We start from the raw sequence: 18,373 nt of genomic DNA, 5'->3' as shown, positions 1-18,373 counted from the left end.
GTCAATACCCCACACAATACCCCACAATGTCAAAGTGGAATTATGTTTTTTGAATTTTTTACTATTTACAGTGCCTTGAAAAAGCATTCACCCCCTTGGTGTTTTTTCTATTTTGTTGCATTACAACCTGTAATTGAAATAGATTTTCATTTGGATATCATGTAACAGACATACACAAAATAGTCCAAATTGGTGAAGTGAAATGAAAAAAAATTACTTGTTTCAAAAAATTCAAAACAATAAAAAACTGAAAAGTGGTGCGTGCATATGAATTCCCCCCCTTTGCTATGAAGCACCTAAATAAGATCTGGTGCAACCAATTACCTTCAGAAGTCACATAATTAGTATGGCATCACAACAAACCTGCCAAGAGAGGGCAGCCCACCAAAACTCACGGACCAGGCAAGGAGGGCATTAATCAGAGAGGCAACAAAGAGACCAAAGATAACCCTGAAGGAGCTGCAAAGCTCTACAGATTGGAGTATCTGTCCATAGGACCACTTTAAGCCATACACTCCACAGAGCTGGGCTTTATGGAAGAGTGGCCAGACAAATGCCATTGCTTAAAGGAAAAAATAAGCAAACACGTTTGGTGTTCACCAAAAGCAACGAGGGCGACTCCCCAAACATATGGAAGAAGGTATTCTGGTCAGATGAGACAAAAATGTAGCTTTTTGGCCATCAAGGAAAATGCTATGTCTGGCCCAACACGTGTCATCACCCCGAGAACACCATCCTCACAGTGAAGCATGGTGGTGGCAGCATCATGCTGTGCGGATGTTTTTTATCGACAGGGACTGGGAAACTGGTCAGAAATTAAGGAATGATGGATGGCGAGGGAAACCTGTTTCAGTCTTCCAGAGATTTGAGACTGGGATGGAGGTTCACCTTCCAGCAGGACAATGGCCCTAAGCATACCGCTAAAGCAACACTTGAGTGGTTTAAGGGGAAACATTTAAATGTCTTGGAATGGCCTAGTCAAAGCCCAGACCTCAATCTAATTGAGAATATGTGTTATGACTTAAAGATTGCTGTACACTAGTGGAACCTATCCAACTTGAAGGAGCTGGAGCAGTTTTGTCTTGATGAATGGGCAAAAATCCCAGTGGCTAGATGTGCCAAGCTTATAGAGACATACCCCAAGAGACTTGCAGCTGTAATTGCTGCAAAAGGTGGCTCTACAAACTATTGACTTTGGGGGGGTGAATAGTTATGCATGCTCAAGTTCTGTTTTTTGTCTTATTTCTTCTTTGCCCAGGGAGGTGAATACTTTCGCAAGCCACTGTAATTACAAATGAAAAGCTGAGTCAATAAGTATTCAACCCTTTTGTTATGGCAAGCCTAAATAAGTTCAGGAGTAAAAATGTGCTTAACAAGTCACATAATAAGTTGCAGGGACTCACTCTGTGTTCAATAAGTAAGGGATAATCAACGCGGGGCTATGTGTTCTATGGAAAAAATTATAAATTACGTGGAAGGTGTGTAGCGCGTCGTGGAACTGACCTTTCACGGAGTTGCATTGTCTTTCATAGAACGTATAGAGCCCCGAGTTGATCATCCCTTTCATACCATGGCTATAATTTAACAGATTTGCTGCTACTAAATGTGTTAATTTGCAGGTAAAAATGTGTTCAAGTTCCACTGAAGTAGCTAGCAAGTTTACTAGATAGCTACAATAGTCGGCGTGGTAACCAAACAAACAGACTTGGAAGTTTAGCTAATCAAACCATCAGTCCTACCTAGCTTGCCATTATAAAAAAATCGAATTCAACAATGCCAATAATATTTTCAATTCGACAAAAGCAGCTCAAACATAGAACATGTAAGAATGAACTACAGCCATTCAATTCTACCGTGCAAATATACTGTGTGTTATAGGGAAATAATGAATACCCAGAATGCCCTTCAAGCCAATCAGAAAAAAGTATTCAACAATGCCATGATATAATAATGTTTAACATCATTTATGAATGACTACCTCATCTCTGTACCCCACACATGCAATTATCTGTAAGGGCCCTCAGTCGAGCAGTGAATTTCAAACACAGATTCAACCACAAAGACCAGGGAGTTTTTCCAATGCCTCACAAAGAAGGGCACCTATTGGTAGATGTGTAAACATCTGAGCGTAGTGAAGTTATTAATTACACTTTGGATGGTGTATCAATACACCCATTCACTACAAAGATACAGGCGTCCTTCCTAACTTAGTTTCCGGAGAGAAAGGAAACCGCTCAGGGATTTCACATTGTAGTTACTACACAATATTAACCTAAATGACAGAGTGAAAAGAAGAAAGCCTGTACAGCATAAAAATATTCCAAAACATGCATCCTACTTGCAATAAGGCATTAAAGTAAAACTACAAAATGTTGCAAAGAAATTAACTTTACGTCCGGAATACAAAACGCTATGTTTGGGGCAAATCCAACACAACACATATTTTCAAGCATGGTAGTGGCTGCATCATGTTATGGGTATGCTTGCAATCGGCAAGGACTAAGGAGTTTTTTAGGATAAAAAGAAACGGAATAGAGCTAAGCACAGGCAAAATCCTAGAGGAAAACCTGGTTCAGTCTGCTTTCCAACAGACACTGGGAGACAAATTTACCTTTCAGCAGGACAATAACCTAAAACACAAGGCCAAATACACTGGAGTTGCTGTGTATAAGATGACATCTAATGTTCCTGAGTGGCTTAGTTACAGGGTTGACTTAAATCGGCTTAAAAATCTATGACAAGACTTGAAAATGGCTGTCTAGCAATGATCAACAACCAATTTGACAGAGCTTGAAGAATAAAAAAAAAGAATAATGTGCAAATATTTTACAATCCAGGTGTGCAATGCTCTTAGAGACTTACCCAGGAAGACACAGCTGTTATCGCTGCCAAAGTTAATTCTAATATCTATTGACTCAGGTGTGTGAATACTTGATATTTCTGTATTTCATTTTCAAAAATGTGCTAAAATGTCTAAAAACATGTTTTCACTTTGTCATGGTCTATTGTGTGTAGATGGTTGAGAAAACAAATCTATTGAATCCATTTTGAACTCAGGCTGTAACACAACAAAATGTTGGAATAAGTCAAGGGGTATGAATACTTTCTGAAGGCACTGTATATAGAAACATTGAACACTGGTCACTTTAACAATGTAACGATGTGCACTGAGAGTCGGGTGTTTTAATAAATAAATGGAACATAATACAAATCAAGAAACACGGACAACACACAGACATGAAACAGAAACAATGACCACTGGGGAAGAAACCAAAGGGAGTGATATATAAAGGGCAGGTAATCAAGGAGGTGATGGAGTCCAGGTGAGTATCATTATGCGCGTAACGCTGGTGACAGGTGTGCGCCTTAACGTGCAGCCTGGTGACCAAGAGGCCGGAGAGGGAGCACACGTGACAGTACCCCCTCCCCAACGCGCGGCTCCAGCTGCAGGACGCTGACCAAGATGACGATCCCGGGGATCAGCAGCGGACCGGTCACCTCTGCGGAGGTGCAGAAACCTGAAAAACCGGCTGAGGAGTGAGTGCCTGATGAGCCGGCTGAGACCTCCCCAGTTGCCTCGGTTGAGGCACGGGAACCTGTTCACCCAGCTTAGGCATGGGAGCCTACAAACCTGCTGAGGCCTCCCAGGTAGCTCCGGCTCCAACACTCGGACCGACATCACCCCAACACAAAAAAAACACTCCCTGATGCTTCCCTTTGTTGAGTCGTCATTTTGTAATGTGTGCGCTGAGAGTCAGGAAGCAAGTTCAGGGAGTGAGTATTTTAATAAATAAACGTAACATAATACCAAACACGAACAATGCACAGACATGACACTGGAACAGAAACAATGACGCCTGGGGAAGGAACCAAAGGGAGTTGTCACATTGGTATGAAAGATCGGGAGACAGGCACAGGAATGCGTAATAGGGGTTATTATTAAGCCCAAATTACGGTGTGCCGTGTAAAAATTCTTTCCCCCGAAGACCAAACAAACACGTAACAAAACACAGGGTAGAAACCCAAAACAAAAGAGCAAGGAGTACCTCGAATAAATAACACACGCGCCAATGATTAACACACGGTACGAGACCCGTAATCATCTGCGCTAACCACAATGGCACAAAAGCCAAAACACACAGCACAGGTACTCATACACACCAACGGACATAGTAACAATAATCGACCACCCAATGGAAACCAAAGGGCATACTTATACAAGTACTAATCAGTGGGAATAGGGGACAGGTGTACGTAATGATAGTTCTGGAGGGATCCGTGACAGTACCCCCCCCCCCTCTGAGGCTCTGCACTAGCAGCGCAACGACACCGGCCTCTAGGACAACCACAGGAATGCAGTGCGGGTCGATCAGGACCTGATGCCACTGCCGAAGTTGCGGCGAAGTCGGACGGACCAGTAGCATCAGACGGACCAGTTGTGGCGGTGTCGGACGGGCCAGTTGCAGCTGCTGAAGTTGCGTCGTGGGACGGACCCGTTGCGGTGACGTTGGATGACCAAGTTGGAGCTGCCGAAGTTGCGGCGGCGCCGGACGGACCAGTCGCAGCGTCGTCGGACGGGCCATTCCCTCTGTCTCCCTTTAGGGTTGATTATTCTGTCACGTTGGTATGAAAGATCGGGAGACAGGCGCAGGAATGCGTAATAGTTTTTTTTATTAAGCCCAAATTACGGCGTGCCGTGTAAAAGCAAGGAGACGAAGACCAAACAAACACGTAACAAAACACAGGGTAAACCCAAAACAAAAGAGCAAGGAGTATCTCGAATAAATAACACACGAGCACAATGATTAACACACGGGACGAGACACGTAATCATCTGCGCAATCCACAATGGCACGAAAGCCAAAACACACAGCACAGGTATTCACACGCACTACACGACATTGTAACAATAATCGACTGCCCAATGGAAACCAAAGGGCACACTTATACAAGTACTAATCAGTGGGAATACGGGACAGGTGTGCGTAATGAAAGTTCCGGAGGGATCCGTGACAGGAGTGACATATGTATATATATTTATATACTGGACTCTGACATTGCTCGTTATGATATTGCTCGTTCTGATATTTCTGATATTTGTCAACGTATAATTTAAAAATTACGTGTGTATTGTTATTGTATTGCTAGATATTATTGCACTGTAAGCATTTCGGCTGCACCTGCGATATCATCTGCAAATCTGTGTACGTGACCAATAAACTTTGATTTGATTTGAGATTAAAAAAAGCCTTCAGCAACCTCACAGTGTAACCGGTGTGAAATGGCTCGCTAGTTAGTTGTGTGCACTAGTAGCGTTTCCATCGGTGATGTCACTCACTTTGAGATCTTGAAGTAGTTTTTTCCCTTGCTCTGCAAGGGCCGTGGCTTTTGTGGAGCGATAGGTAACGATGCTTTGTGGGTGACTGTTGTTGTTGATGTGTGCAGAAGGTCCCTGGTTCAAGTCCAGGTTCAGGCATGGAGAGTGATGGAAGCAATAGGCCTACTGTTACATTGGTACCGTAATCCGGATCACTCAATTAGGCTCTGCCGGGTTGCTGCGGCAAAGAGTGTAACCGGTGTGAAATGGCTGGCTAGTTAATGATACGCGCTAGCAATGTTTCAATTGGTGAAGTCACTCGCTCTGAGACCATGGAAGGAGTTGTTTCCCTTGCTCTGCAAAGGTTGTGGCTTTTGTGGTGCGATTGGTAAGGATGCTTCTTGGGTGACACTTGTTGATGTGTGGGGCAAAGAGAGGGACAGGGACATCAGCAAACAGATAGTTAAAAAAATATATATGTTGATTAATCATCAATCAGGTAAAATATTTGTGCCTTATATTTTTATATCAGTACCAAAATAACCATATGCATAGACCCTATGTGAGAAAGTACAAAAATATGTCTATTTTCACTGAGAAGTTCTGTGTATTTTGACAGATTGTACTATGTGTATAATGTAGAACTTAACACTTCTTTGCTTGGTTTGGATGAAACATGCAATAGTTGGAGAGTGAGACGGAATCACTGATGCTTAAAAAACATTCTCTCCTCCATCCCAAGTGTGTCTGCTTACTCTCACGACTGTACTATATCAGTCAACATGGATAGTTTGTTACCAGTAGATAGATAGTTGCAGTAAAGCTTGAGCCCTTTTACTCTATAGCCATCAGTATGTTTTAAGTTCAGGTTGTCAGCCACAAAATGTTGTCACGAAAGATCATCATGTCCACAGCATTGAACACACCCTGCCTTGACAATAGACTAGCGGTACATGTTGCTGAAGAAATCGTGGTAATTTTCAGCATCATACATTCTCCCCAGCAACAAGTTGACTCTTGTTGCTGGGGAGCACATGATGATCACTCCAACCCATCACCCTGGTACAGGTCCTGGGTCAGATGAGCTCCATTACACACACACACACACACACACACACACACACACACACACACACACACACACACACACACACACACACACACACACACACACACACACACACACACACACACACACACACACACACACACACACACACACACACACACACACACAATGCTCATTACTCAGCTGTTTTTACAACAGGTGTCCCCACTTAAGCACATGGCTCAGCAGCACAGCCTCTAGAGGTGCACAAGGAATTTTATGGGTGGGGATATGGGTAATAAATACTGGTCAATGTGTTATGGAGAGGCAGGGGAACAAAACAACAAAGCGAGAGAACAAGGCTGTCCCCAGTGTGACACAGCTCTAATGGCCGTACAGTCATGAGAATTGATTTCTGAAAAGAATCCCCATCTGTAAACAGATTGTGACAAAAAAGTGGTAAAATGCTTTAATGAATGGAACAAATTAGCATCAAAGAGGGCCAACATTGAAAACACATTTTCACAACACGTACTACAAAAACACATCTGCTGTGAAATGGCTTGCAAAGGCAAACTGCATATTTATGAAGGCAAAGTGCATCTGACATGAAAGAGAAATTATTATTTTGGCAAATGCTTCAGTACCAGCTCCTTTGGTCTGATAACGCAGAGGGCTCTTTCAAGTCCTCTCCCAGGGCCAGCTGATTGACTTCCATCATTAACACATCCAGTAATGGTTAAACAGCTGAGGACTGCTGTATCCCACACTGTAGTGTTAACTGTTTACCATCAAAAGGTACACATGGTCCTTAGGTCGGTCTACCATTTGGAATCAATACAAAACATTTGCACTGGGGTAACCTCAGTTATTTTGGTTACATGTGACAGACACTTTTCTTACTAGCAGTTTGCACAGTCTGGCACATGTCAGATGTCACATCACACTGCCAAAAGCATATTCAGCTATGATGTTTGTTAGTATCCCAGCTAGCACATAACGTTCTGAGAACCATATGTTTCTTAGAACTTGGTGAGAGAGTGGTTGTCATATGGTTACTTTGTATACAACCTTCCCACAACTTTCTGGGAATGGTGCAGGATTGTTGCTTGGCTCTGGAACATTCTCAGCACATTTAAGGAACTGAACAAAAAAAACATTATTTTCTTGGTATTTTATTACTATAACAGAAGGTTTACTAAAATGTCAAACATGGTTACAATTAATTCAATTGTTTGGTAATGTTCTAGGAACGTTCTCCAACTTGTTTTATGTTGGGAATGTTCTCAAATAGTTCGGGAAAACATTAAGAAACAAATTCTGTCAGAATTTCAGTACTTCAGTTAAATAAAGGTTAAGTAAAAATAAAAATAAAACTTCAGCATAACGTTTCCAATAGATTTTCTCATTGTTCTATTTAAATGTATGTCCTCAAGTTGTTGTAAGAATGTTAAGAAACAAAGTTGTTCTGTGGGAATTTCAGTACTTAAGCATAATGTTTCCAACAGGTTTCCTCATGGTTCTATTTAAAGTAATGTCCCCCCAAAATTAAGAAAACTTTCCATAAAAAACACAAGAAAACTTTAGTAACGTTCAGAGAACATTCTAAAAATGTTATTTAAAAACATATATATTCCGTTCTCAGCATCAACAAACTCTATCCTCTATCTTGTAAAGTGTGTTCTGGTGTGTTGAACACGCCCACTAATTGGCCACACCTGATCTTAATTAGTGTTTGTTTCCTTAGAAATGTTGTCATTTTGAATAGACAAAAATGAACAGCTTTGTGTGAGTTAAAAAAAACATGGCATGCTAGCTCCATCCTGGTGGCACAGTAGAGTAATTCCATGGCTACAGAACAGAAAATCATAGGTTTGAATCTCACAGATGCCATTCCACAATAAACAAAGAAATGTGTTTGCATGATTAGTGCCCAAGCAAATACATTTCAAATAAAATTGTATTAGTCACATGCGCCGAATACAACAGATGTAGACCTTATAGTGAAATCCTTACTTGCGAGCCCCTAATCGACAATGCAGCTTTAAAAAACACGGATAAGAACAAGAAATAAAAGTAACAAGTAATTAAAGAGCAGCGGTAAAATAACAATAGCAAGACTATATACAGGGGGGTACCGGTACAGAGTCAATAGTTGAGGTAATATGTACATGTATGTACATATGTACATTATTGAAGTGATTATGCATAGATGATAACAAGAGAGAGTAGCAGCGGTGTAAAGAGGGGGAGGGGGGGGGGGGGGTAATGCAAATAGTCTGGGTAGTCATTTAATTAGGTGTTTAGGAGTCTTATGGCTTGGGGGTAGAAGCTGTTTAGAAGCCTCTTGGACCTAGACTTGGTGCTCCGGTAGCGCTTGCCATGCGGTAGCAGAGAGAACAGTCTATTGCCAGGGTGGCTGGAGCCTTTGGCAATTTTTAGGGCCTTCCTCTGACACCGCCTCGTATAGAGGTCCTGGATGGCAGGAATATTGGCCCCAGTGATGTACTGGGCCGTTCGCACTGCCCTCTGTAGTGCCTTGCGGTCAGAGGCCGAGAAGTTGCCATACCAGGCAGTAATGCAACCAGTCAGGATGCTCTCGATGGTGCAGCTGTAGAACCTTTTGAGGATCTGAGGACCCATGCCAAATCTTTTCAGTCTCCTGAGAGGGAATAGGTTTTGTCGTGCCCTCTTCACGATTGTCTTGGTGTGCTTTGACCATGTTAGTTTGTTGGTGATGTGGACACCAAGGAACTTGAAGCTCTCAACCTGCTCCACTGCAGCCCCATCGATGAGAATGGGGGCATGCTCGGTCCTCTTTTTCCTTTAGTCCACAATCATCTCCTTTGTCCTGATCACATTGAGGGAGAGGTAGTTGTCCTGGCACCACACGGCCAGGTCTCTGACCTCCTCCCTCTAGGCTGTCTCGTCGTTGTCGGTGATCAGGCCTACCACTGTTGTGTCATTGGCAAACTTAATGATGGTGTTGGAGTCGTGCCTTACCGTGCAGTCATGAGTGAACAGGGAGTACAGGAGGGGACTGAGCACGCACCCCTGAGGGGCCCCTGTGTTGAGGATCAGTGTGGCGGATGTGTTGTTACCTACCCTTACCACCTGGGGGCAGACCGTCAGGAAGTCCAGGATCCAGTTGCAGAGGGAGGTGTTTAGTCCCAGGGTCCTTAGTATATTGATGAGCTTTGAGGGCGCTATGGTGTTGAACGCTGAGCTTTAGTCAATGAATAGCATTCTCACATAGGTGTTCCTTCCGTCCAGGTGGGGAAGGGCAGTGTGGAGTGCAATAGAGATTGCATCATCTTTGGATGATTCCATGTGTCCTATCTGTGCTTAGAGTTCAAAACAGTTAACCTAAACTAGCAGTCTTTTTGAAACATGTTCTCAGAATGTTTTTTAATTACCTTACCTTCTCAGAAAGTTAATACATCCTCCCAGGAAAACATTCAGGGAACCATAGTAAAATGTTCTCAGAACCTCCCTGCAAACTAAATTTTATGTTCCCAGAACAGGCAAAATTTTCAGATCCGTTTTCAGAACATTTAAAAAACATTTAGTCTTACCGGTCAGGAAACTTATGGCTTCGTTCCCAGAACTAATGGGCAACCAAAAACGTATGTTTCCACAACTTTCAAGGAAGCAAATGTGCTAGCTGGGATGTGTCAAACAAACACATTGGGATACACTCAATTGTAGTTACATACCAGTCTCTCACTTAATTCCTCTGTGTCATTAGTGAATTGAAATCTAGCAGCAAGAGAACAGAAACCAGATATTATGGTGATCAAATGGATCAAAAAGAGAACATTAAGGGAGTCACTGCGTGAAAACACTCAACATGTCAAACACTCTGGGTTGGGTATATTCATGCTTGCTCAACATAGCTACTACTCCAAAATAGCCCAATGTTGGGAAAAGATTTTAGCTTTCTGTTTCTTCTGTAAGTACAAACCGTACACATTGCAACACGTCTTTCCACAAAAAAATCTAATTAAAGGCACAAAGTAAACCTTGGCATTGCACAAAAATCGCTCTGACTGCCAAGAAGCCCTCACCAGTTGTCCAAAGGGAATAGGATCTGCTTTGTGTAATCTCATACTGCATGGATCCTGCACAGTGCAGCTCTAACCTCCGAGCTCAGACTGTGATTCATGGCATGGTCTTTCTTCATTTTAATCAAAATGAAAGAAGGACAGACCTGTCAGAAAGCAGGTGGGGGAAATTGTTAACATTCATTCCTTAGGCCTGATATTGTTGATCTTTGCTTTAAAGCTCAGTCTTAATTGAATATGTTTATAATGTAGCGCTAAACTCACATATCCAGGTAGCCTCAAAGTTAGAGTGTTGGGCTAGTAACTACAAGGTTGCTGGTTCAAATACTGGACAAGGTAAAAAATAATCTATCATTGTAACCTTAAACATAGTCCTTAATCCTAATTGCTCCAGGGGTGCTGTACAACTGTGACCTCACTCCCTGCAGGTGTCTCAGGGGGAGTTGGGATATGCAAAAAAACTACATTCTATTACATACAACTATAAGCACCCCCCAAATTCTTATTATATCTATTAATTAATAAATCTATACTCAGCTTGTTCGATAACATCGTCTGTCTTGTTGCCTAATTTGGAGAGACCTTTTGACCGGGGCTGCTTGATCCGTTAAAGTAATGTCCAAGAAATGTAATGGATATTAAGTTGAAATCAAATTGATCTATAAATGGCTGTTATTGAAGACAATGAGTCAGCCAATGGCCACATCTTAAAAGGAGCTCTGCTCTCCCCTGCTCCATGCGAAGGGGAAAAACAGCATTATCTAATGTAGTGAGTTGGTGCTCCCAGTCCTGTCAAAGGCCTTGTCATGTAATGCTGTCAGAGTACATGGGTGCCCCGGGGAACCTAATACAAGCAGAGAGGGGAGGGGGAGAACAAGGAGATGAGCCAATGGGTCAATCTGTCATCTCTCTGGCTAATTTTATTTAAAAAGAGTGAAGTTAGCCAGCAGCTTCATTATTGCAATTTGGACAGGTCTCACAGTAGGAGGCCTGATCGGTTGCAGGCCATTACACAGCAGTGTTTCAAATGACACTGGGAGACCGAAGATTACATTAAGCTCCTTTATTGTATTTTCAGCCTGCCTCAGGCAAGTAATTGACCTTGGTGGATTTGTGAGGTACAGTGCCTTCTGAAAGTATTCACACCCCTTGACTTTTTCCACATTTTATTGTGTTACAGCCTGAATTTAAAATGGATTTAGTGCGTTGAGATTTTTTTGTCACTGGCCTACAGATAATAGCCCATAATGTTAAAGTGGAATTATGATTTTTGATGAATAGAATTCATAAAAAATGAAAAGCTGAAATGTCTTGAGTCAATACGTATTCAACCCCTTTGTTATGGTGACTCACTTTGTGCAATAATAGTGTTTAACATGATTTTTGAATGACTACCTGTACCCCACACATCTCTGTACCCCAAACATATAGTTATCTGTAAGGTCCCTCAGTCAAGCAGTGAATTTCAAACACAGATTCAACCACAAAGACCAAAGAAAAGAAAGGCACCTATTGGTACAGTAGATGGGTAAAAAAAATTACATTGAATATCCCTTTGAGCTTAGTGAAGTTATTAATTACACTTTGGATGGTGTATCAATACACCCAGTCACTTCAAAGATACAGATGTCCTTCCTAACTCAGTTACTGGAGAGGAAGGAAATTCCTCAGGGATTTTTTCCATAAGGCCAATAGTGACTTTAAAGATAGTTTAATGGCTGTGATAGGAGAAAAATGAGGATGGATCAACAACATTGCAGTTACTCCACAATACTAACCTAATTGACAGAGTGAAAAGAAGAAAGCCTGTACAGAATACAAATATCCCAAAACATGCATTCTGTTTGCAATAAGACATTCAAGTAAAACTGCAAAAATTGGCAAAAAAATGACCTTTCCGTTCGGAATACAAAGTGTTATGTTTGGGGCAAATCCAATACAACACATTAAAAAAGAAACGGAATGGAGCTAAGACCGGCAAAATCCTAGAGGAAAACCTGTTTCAGTCTACTTTCCACCAGACACTGGGAGATGAATTCAGCTTTCAGCAGGACAATAACCTAAAACACAAGGCCAAATCAACACTGGAGTTGCTTACCAAGAAGGCAGTGAATGTCCCTGAGTGACTGAGTTACAGTTTTGACTTAAATTGGTTTGAAAATCTATGGCAAAACCTGAAAATGGTTGTCTAGCAATGATCAAAGACCAATTTGATAGAGCTTGAAGAATTTAGAAAAAGATTATGGACAAATGTTGCACAATCCAGGTGTGGAAAGCTCTTAAGAGACTTACCCAGAAAGAGTCCCGGCTGTAATCGCTGCCAAAGACGCTTCTAACATGTATTGACTCAGGGGTGTGAATGTAAATGAGATATTTCTGTATTTAATTTTCAATACATTTGCAAAAATTTCTAAAAACAGGTTTTCACTTTGTCATTATGGGGTATTGCGTGTAGATGGGTGAGAAATAAAATCTATTGAATCCATTTTGAATTCAGGGTGTAAGACAACAAAATGTGGAATAAGTCAAGGGGTATGAATACTTTCTGAAGGAAAAGTACAATATATTCTCCACACATGAAATACTGTATGTGCAGAGGACCAAACCAAGTTGGCAGTTATATTAGAGGTGTACTGTGATGAACCACATACAGCCGTGATATATAACAGTATAACTATGAGAGAGGACTTTGCGACAAAACAGACAATTATTTGACGTAATAGGCCTCTGATTTAGTAACACTGCAGTCTCGGCCCTCAGATCTGTCTGTGTTTAAAGATATCCCCTATAAAACTGACAACTCCACTTTGCAGTGAGACAGAGAGAAGGCATATCCAGGGCATAAAACGGACATATTCTGAAGACTAACGGAATGTCTACATATGTTATTCTGACAGTCCTCATGCTGAGTGTTTCAGTTTACATTATGGTACACAGAGCATACAAGGACTCCAGGCTCATGACTCACTCTCACAATCCATTTCCAATGCAACCACAAACTGTACACTCCAGAAAGAATGAATAAACACCTTGGAATAAAAAATGATGTTAGCCTTGATGACATTTGACTGTGAAGTGAAGACAGATGGGCTTTGCGGTGTGAATACATCTCTGTGATTAAATTCAGTGACACATGTAGGTGATGATAATGAGTAGGAACGAAAGGTGAACATGAAGCTTTTCCTTTCAACAGCAGCAGCCATCTGTGTAGGGGCACGTATCCCAGTGATCCCACTTCTACCTGTTACAGCGGTGACCCCGCACTCTTTGTGCAGGTGAAAAATCACAAACATTCTGTGCTTGTAATGATCAATGCCACCCTCAATACATTGCTTAAGCTCCACATGAAGAAAACACAGAAGGGGTTGGGTTCCCTCCCTTCTTCCTGCTTTGTCTCTTAAACCAAAGGTGATAGAGACCAAAACAGATCAGGTGTCACAGAAGGTTTGCTCACCGCACGAGCATCTCGTCTGGTTTGGATGTAGGCGGAAGTGCCCTAAGCCTGAGCCGTGTGATCATACATGGATAGTCTGGTGTCATTTCAGTCCAGTGAAAATATACATTTTTTAAAAAACATTTTGCAGACGCTCTTATCCAGAGCAACTTGCTCAAGGGCACATCAACAGATTTTTCAAATAGTCAGCTCAGGGATTGAAACCAGTTACCTTTCAGTTACAGGTCCAACGCTCTTAACCGCTAGGCACCTACCTACCTGCCCCTGCTATGAAAATAGCAAAAAATATTTCTGACATACCTCCAGAACTATTGCGCTTAGATTAGATTTACCATTGCGTTAAGTTTGTTAAAATAGAGCCCCGAATATCCTATTCCCTAAATGTGCTTGGTCACAGACACATCATTAGTGTCCATAAGGGAAGATCTTCAGCATTAAGCCAAAAGAGCAGCTCTCCATCTGGGATCACAGCACCATTTCATCCCTATAGTATCTCTCCACTGAAAACACAACATTGGAACTGCACCACATTTACATGTAAATAATTCCTCAGAGCAGAAAAGGGCGGCTTTCAAAACACATGTCAATCATCTCCTCAGCCTTGCCTTACTGGAGGTAATCAGAGGAAAGGAACATTGCCTCACTAGCCAAACCTGATCCTGGCAGGATCTTTCCAACCTTAATGTGTGTGAAGCTAAGGTATGTAGACTCACTTCAACTGATATCTAAGCAGCAGTAGCCCACAATGGAATGAGGAATGAGAGAGAGAGCGAGTGAGTGAGAGAGAGAGAGGGAGAAGAGAGACTAAAACCCTCTCTAATGACAGAGTGCCCAAACTAATTACTGCATTGTAAATGTACACATGCAATGCATCTCAGGCTTTGAATTGAACACCACATCAAAAAACCCAGTGCTCACCCCTGTCAAACCAAGAAACCAGGAGAATGGCCGCAAAAATAATTACTTAAGGTCTGGTTTCATACCAACAGCATAAAAGTGGGGAACAACATTTCCCTCCCAAAGTGCACAGATCCAGCCTCTGTAAACAAAACTAAACATCGCTGGCGTTACAAGAAATACCACCCCGACCATGAACCTTGCAGCATACAGGGTTCAGGCCTGCTCTGTCCCTGCTGTCTTGATTACATGAGACTTTTCCCTGGAGGAAAAACTTTGATGTATACCCATCCGTCCAGCCATCAAATTAATTAGAACATTAAAGTTTAAGGCATTCTCTGAATGTAATGAAACCATTGCTCTGAAAAAGAATCCATACCTGAATCAAGTCGTTTATTCTGCTGGCTCCTTTTGGTGCGATGGACGGCATTTTCTCTGTCTTCTGTGAGGTGAGAGTTTTCCTCACTGTTCCCCAGAGGCAATCTATTCTGTTGGTCAGTGAGGGATACAAAAAAAAGTGCTGTAAAATTGAAATAGAACTGTAGTTTGCAATGGAGCCTTTATAATTTCAAGCCTCTGTAGGACCTCTTAACTTGCCAGTCATGAGAACTTGCATAAGATATTCGAAGTGTGTTCATATTATCTCATACCATTTATGGAAATCAGGGGCAATGTATGGAAAAGGAGAAAAACTTTATGTTTTTTCAACTGATATTTCATATCCAGACTGGAACCCTACTGGGATGGATTCGATTTGTGTCTGTATTTTGGCTTTTGTTGACACAGGATGGAATTACTTGGCTTTGTTCACTTTGAATATTTATGAGACCTGCACCTGTGGAACATAAATTAGACCAAACTGCAACGCGATCAGCAGAGTTCCTCTCTACAGATACTAAGAAGAGGGGATAGGGAATAGGGGAGAGGGAATAGGGGAGAGGGAATAGGGGATAGGGAATAGGGGAGAGGGAGAAAGGTTAACGTTTTAGTCGCATGCCCAACTCCAGGGGAAACAACGTGAAAACATGATTCCATTGATGGAAAGCATCAGGCTTATGTGAATGGTACAAGATGCAGAAAACCAAACCCAGGCAGAGTCTCTATCTGATGGATAGTAGGAGCAGGCCGCTCGTTTCCATGGTTTCTACTTGATAGTGTGGTATTGATTACTCATTGAAAATAGCACATTTTATGACAATAGAAAGCAGTAGCCATCAATTTCAAAAATCCACCAATGACCGTAAGACAGGCAAAGAAACATTACTTTTGACTGGGTTTGAACATGGGTCATCTGCGTGCCACAAGAATGTGTTAGCCCACTGAGATAATGCCTGGGCAAACAGTTATAGGGGAGTTCTGCCTCCAAAATATTAGAGGGCACTATAGTTCACTTTTCACTAGTTCAGTCTTCCATAAACGTGTCTTCAAACTACTGTTTAAAAAGTCCTACATAAAAGAGTAATGCTGATAAAGGCAATACCGTACCTGTAAAATTATGTGAAAATTGGCCAGAGAGACTAGGGCTTGCCAAACGTGAACAATAAGAATGACCTCACATCACTCCCAGCCAATGGTTTCATTTTATGGCCCCTCTGCATTCCTTTGGGGTGATTGTCCACTTCCACCAACTATCATTATACTCTCCAGAGGTGAGTCTCATGTGCTGGTACATGCGTGTCAACGTTTATAGAGTTCAGCTCTATATGGATACTGCACTGATATCAGGGTACTTACAACCTACATTAGAGACTGTACAGTACTCTATAGCATTGGCTTTAAGGACAGGAATATTACATGAGAACAGTAACCAATGGACTACATTCCATTAACATACAGTATATACTCCAAATAAAATGTAATAACAATGGCTTTATTTAGCAGGTATGTTCTGTAGCTGAGTGATACCAACAACAGGCAGGCTTCTATGGATGCTCTGCTCATTGCATGCCGGCTTAAATAATGCTGGAGTTTGTGCTTAACTCTGCACCTGGCCGACATTAAAAACCGGGCAGGACAATAAAGGGTGAAAGCAGTGCTGGGAGTTTATTTTGTTTATCAGCGGGGCCTTTGATATCCCAGCCAGCCCGTAAAGGGAGAGGATGGCCAAAACTTCAGCTAACCTGACAGGCACTCATTACAGTCTGTAGAGCCTGAGACAAAGCTGAGGTTCAGAGGTCTTGTGTCAACATGACTCTCACCAAGTACTTTTCCATATGCTGCAGCCCACCTTTATGATAGAAATTCAACACTGAGTGTACAAAACATTAAGAACACCGTCCTAATATTTTGCCCTCAAAACAGCCTAAATTCGATGAGGCGTGGACTCTACAAGGTGTCGAAAGCATTCCACAGGGATGCTGGCTAATGTTGACTTCAATGCTTCCCACAGTTGTGCCAAGTTGGCTGGATGTCCTTTGGGTGGTGGACCATTCTTGATACACACAGGAAACTGTTGAGCGTGAAAAACCCAGCAGCGTTGCAGTTCTTGACACACACAAAGCAGTGCGCCTGGCACCTACTACCATACCCCGTTCAAAGGCACTTAAATGTTTTGTCTTGTCCATTCACGCTCTGAATTGCACACATACACAATCCATGTCTCAATTGTCTCAAGGCTTAACATCCTTATTTCAATTGTCTCCTCCCCTTCATCTACACTGATTGAATTGGATTTAACAGCTGACATGAATAACAGATCATAGCTTCCACCTGGATTCACCTGGTCAGTCTATATCATGTACACTCAGTGTATATACATAATAACATTTTATAAAAATGAAGTGCCTTACAACACCCACTACAGATGATGTGGGTGAGTTTGAGTCATTAATTGTCCTTGCACAACTAAAATTCCAGCTAAAAGTCAATCTAACAAGTGGCTTCCATCCAATGATTACAGAGGATATCCTCAGTCCAAGCTAAATTATAAGTATGGGATGACAGGAACTATGATGTAATGTTATATGATTCCCCCAACAGACGATCACTACATCCTGCCGGTCACTGAGCTTTATCTTCATATCAATCAAACATATATGCACATCTGAAACAAGATATCAGCAAACACAGCCAGTAGCGAGAACAAACACAATGTTGTTGGACAAGATTATTAATGAAAAGTCATTTGAGGTCTTAAAACGATCACACAAGCAGCGGTCCTTAAACGTATTGGGTTGCACACTTACTGGTTTAAGAATTAAGGTCTCAACATTTGACAGGAGTACATGCTCTCTGAGCAGATATTGTCTTTCAGTGGGATGGGTAAAACCAACAATCTGCTGTTAGGTAAACTGTGTTCATTATATTCTACAGCAGTTGTCATATTCAGGTTGCATAAAGACATGTGAAAATGAAACATGTGATGCCCAAGGCACGAATATTACAAATATGTACTTAGAGTTCTATTATGAAATCCCCACCCCAGGGGAAACTAGGCAAAACAAACTGTTCTCAGTGACACACAATCTACTGTCTTGTTTCAAATCCTTTTACAATACAATCTATTTTATAGTACATACTCCAATATAAGCCTCTACTTTGATGCTACCTTGTAGTATGTGAAGTGTGCACACAAGTTGGAAAAGGATCAAATG

At 41.7% G+C, this 18,373-nt stretch overlaps 1 protein-coding gene across 1 annotated transcript in view; it reads right to left on the bottom strand.

Moving 5' to 3' along the window:
• The window catches only part of LOC129868620 (ectodysplasin-A-like), a 62,236-nt gene that overhangs the window by 11,970 nt on the left and 31,893 nt on the right, over positions 1 to 18,373 (bottom strand). Inside the window, exon 2 of the mRNA XM_055942754.1 lies at positions 15,160 to 15,268. Within this exon, the coding sequence (XP_055798729.1) occupies positions 15,160 to 15,268 (109 nt within the window). The remainder of the gene's footprint in view (positions 1 to 15,159; positions 15,269 to 18,373) is intronic.

This window comes from Salvelinus fontinalis, chromosome 13 (genome assembly GCF_029448725.1).
Source record: "Salvelinus fontinalis isolate EN_2023a chromosome 13, ASM2944872v1, whole genome shotgun sequence".
Taxonomy (NCBI): domain Eukaryota; kingdom Metazoa; phylum Chordata; class Actinopteri; order Salmoniformes; family Salmonidae; genus Salvelinus; species Salvelinus fontinalis.
Note: the sequence above shows the minus strand (reverse complement) of the source record. Positions and strands in the feature narration are given on the sequence as shown.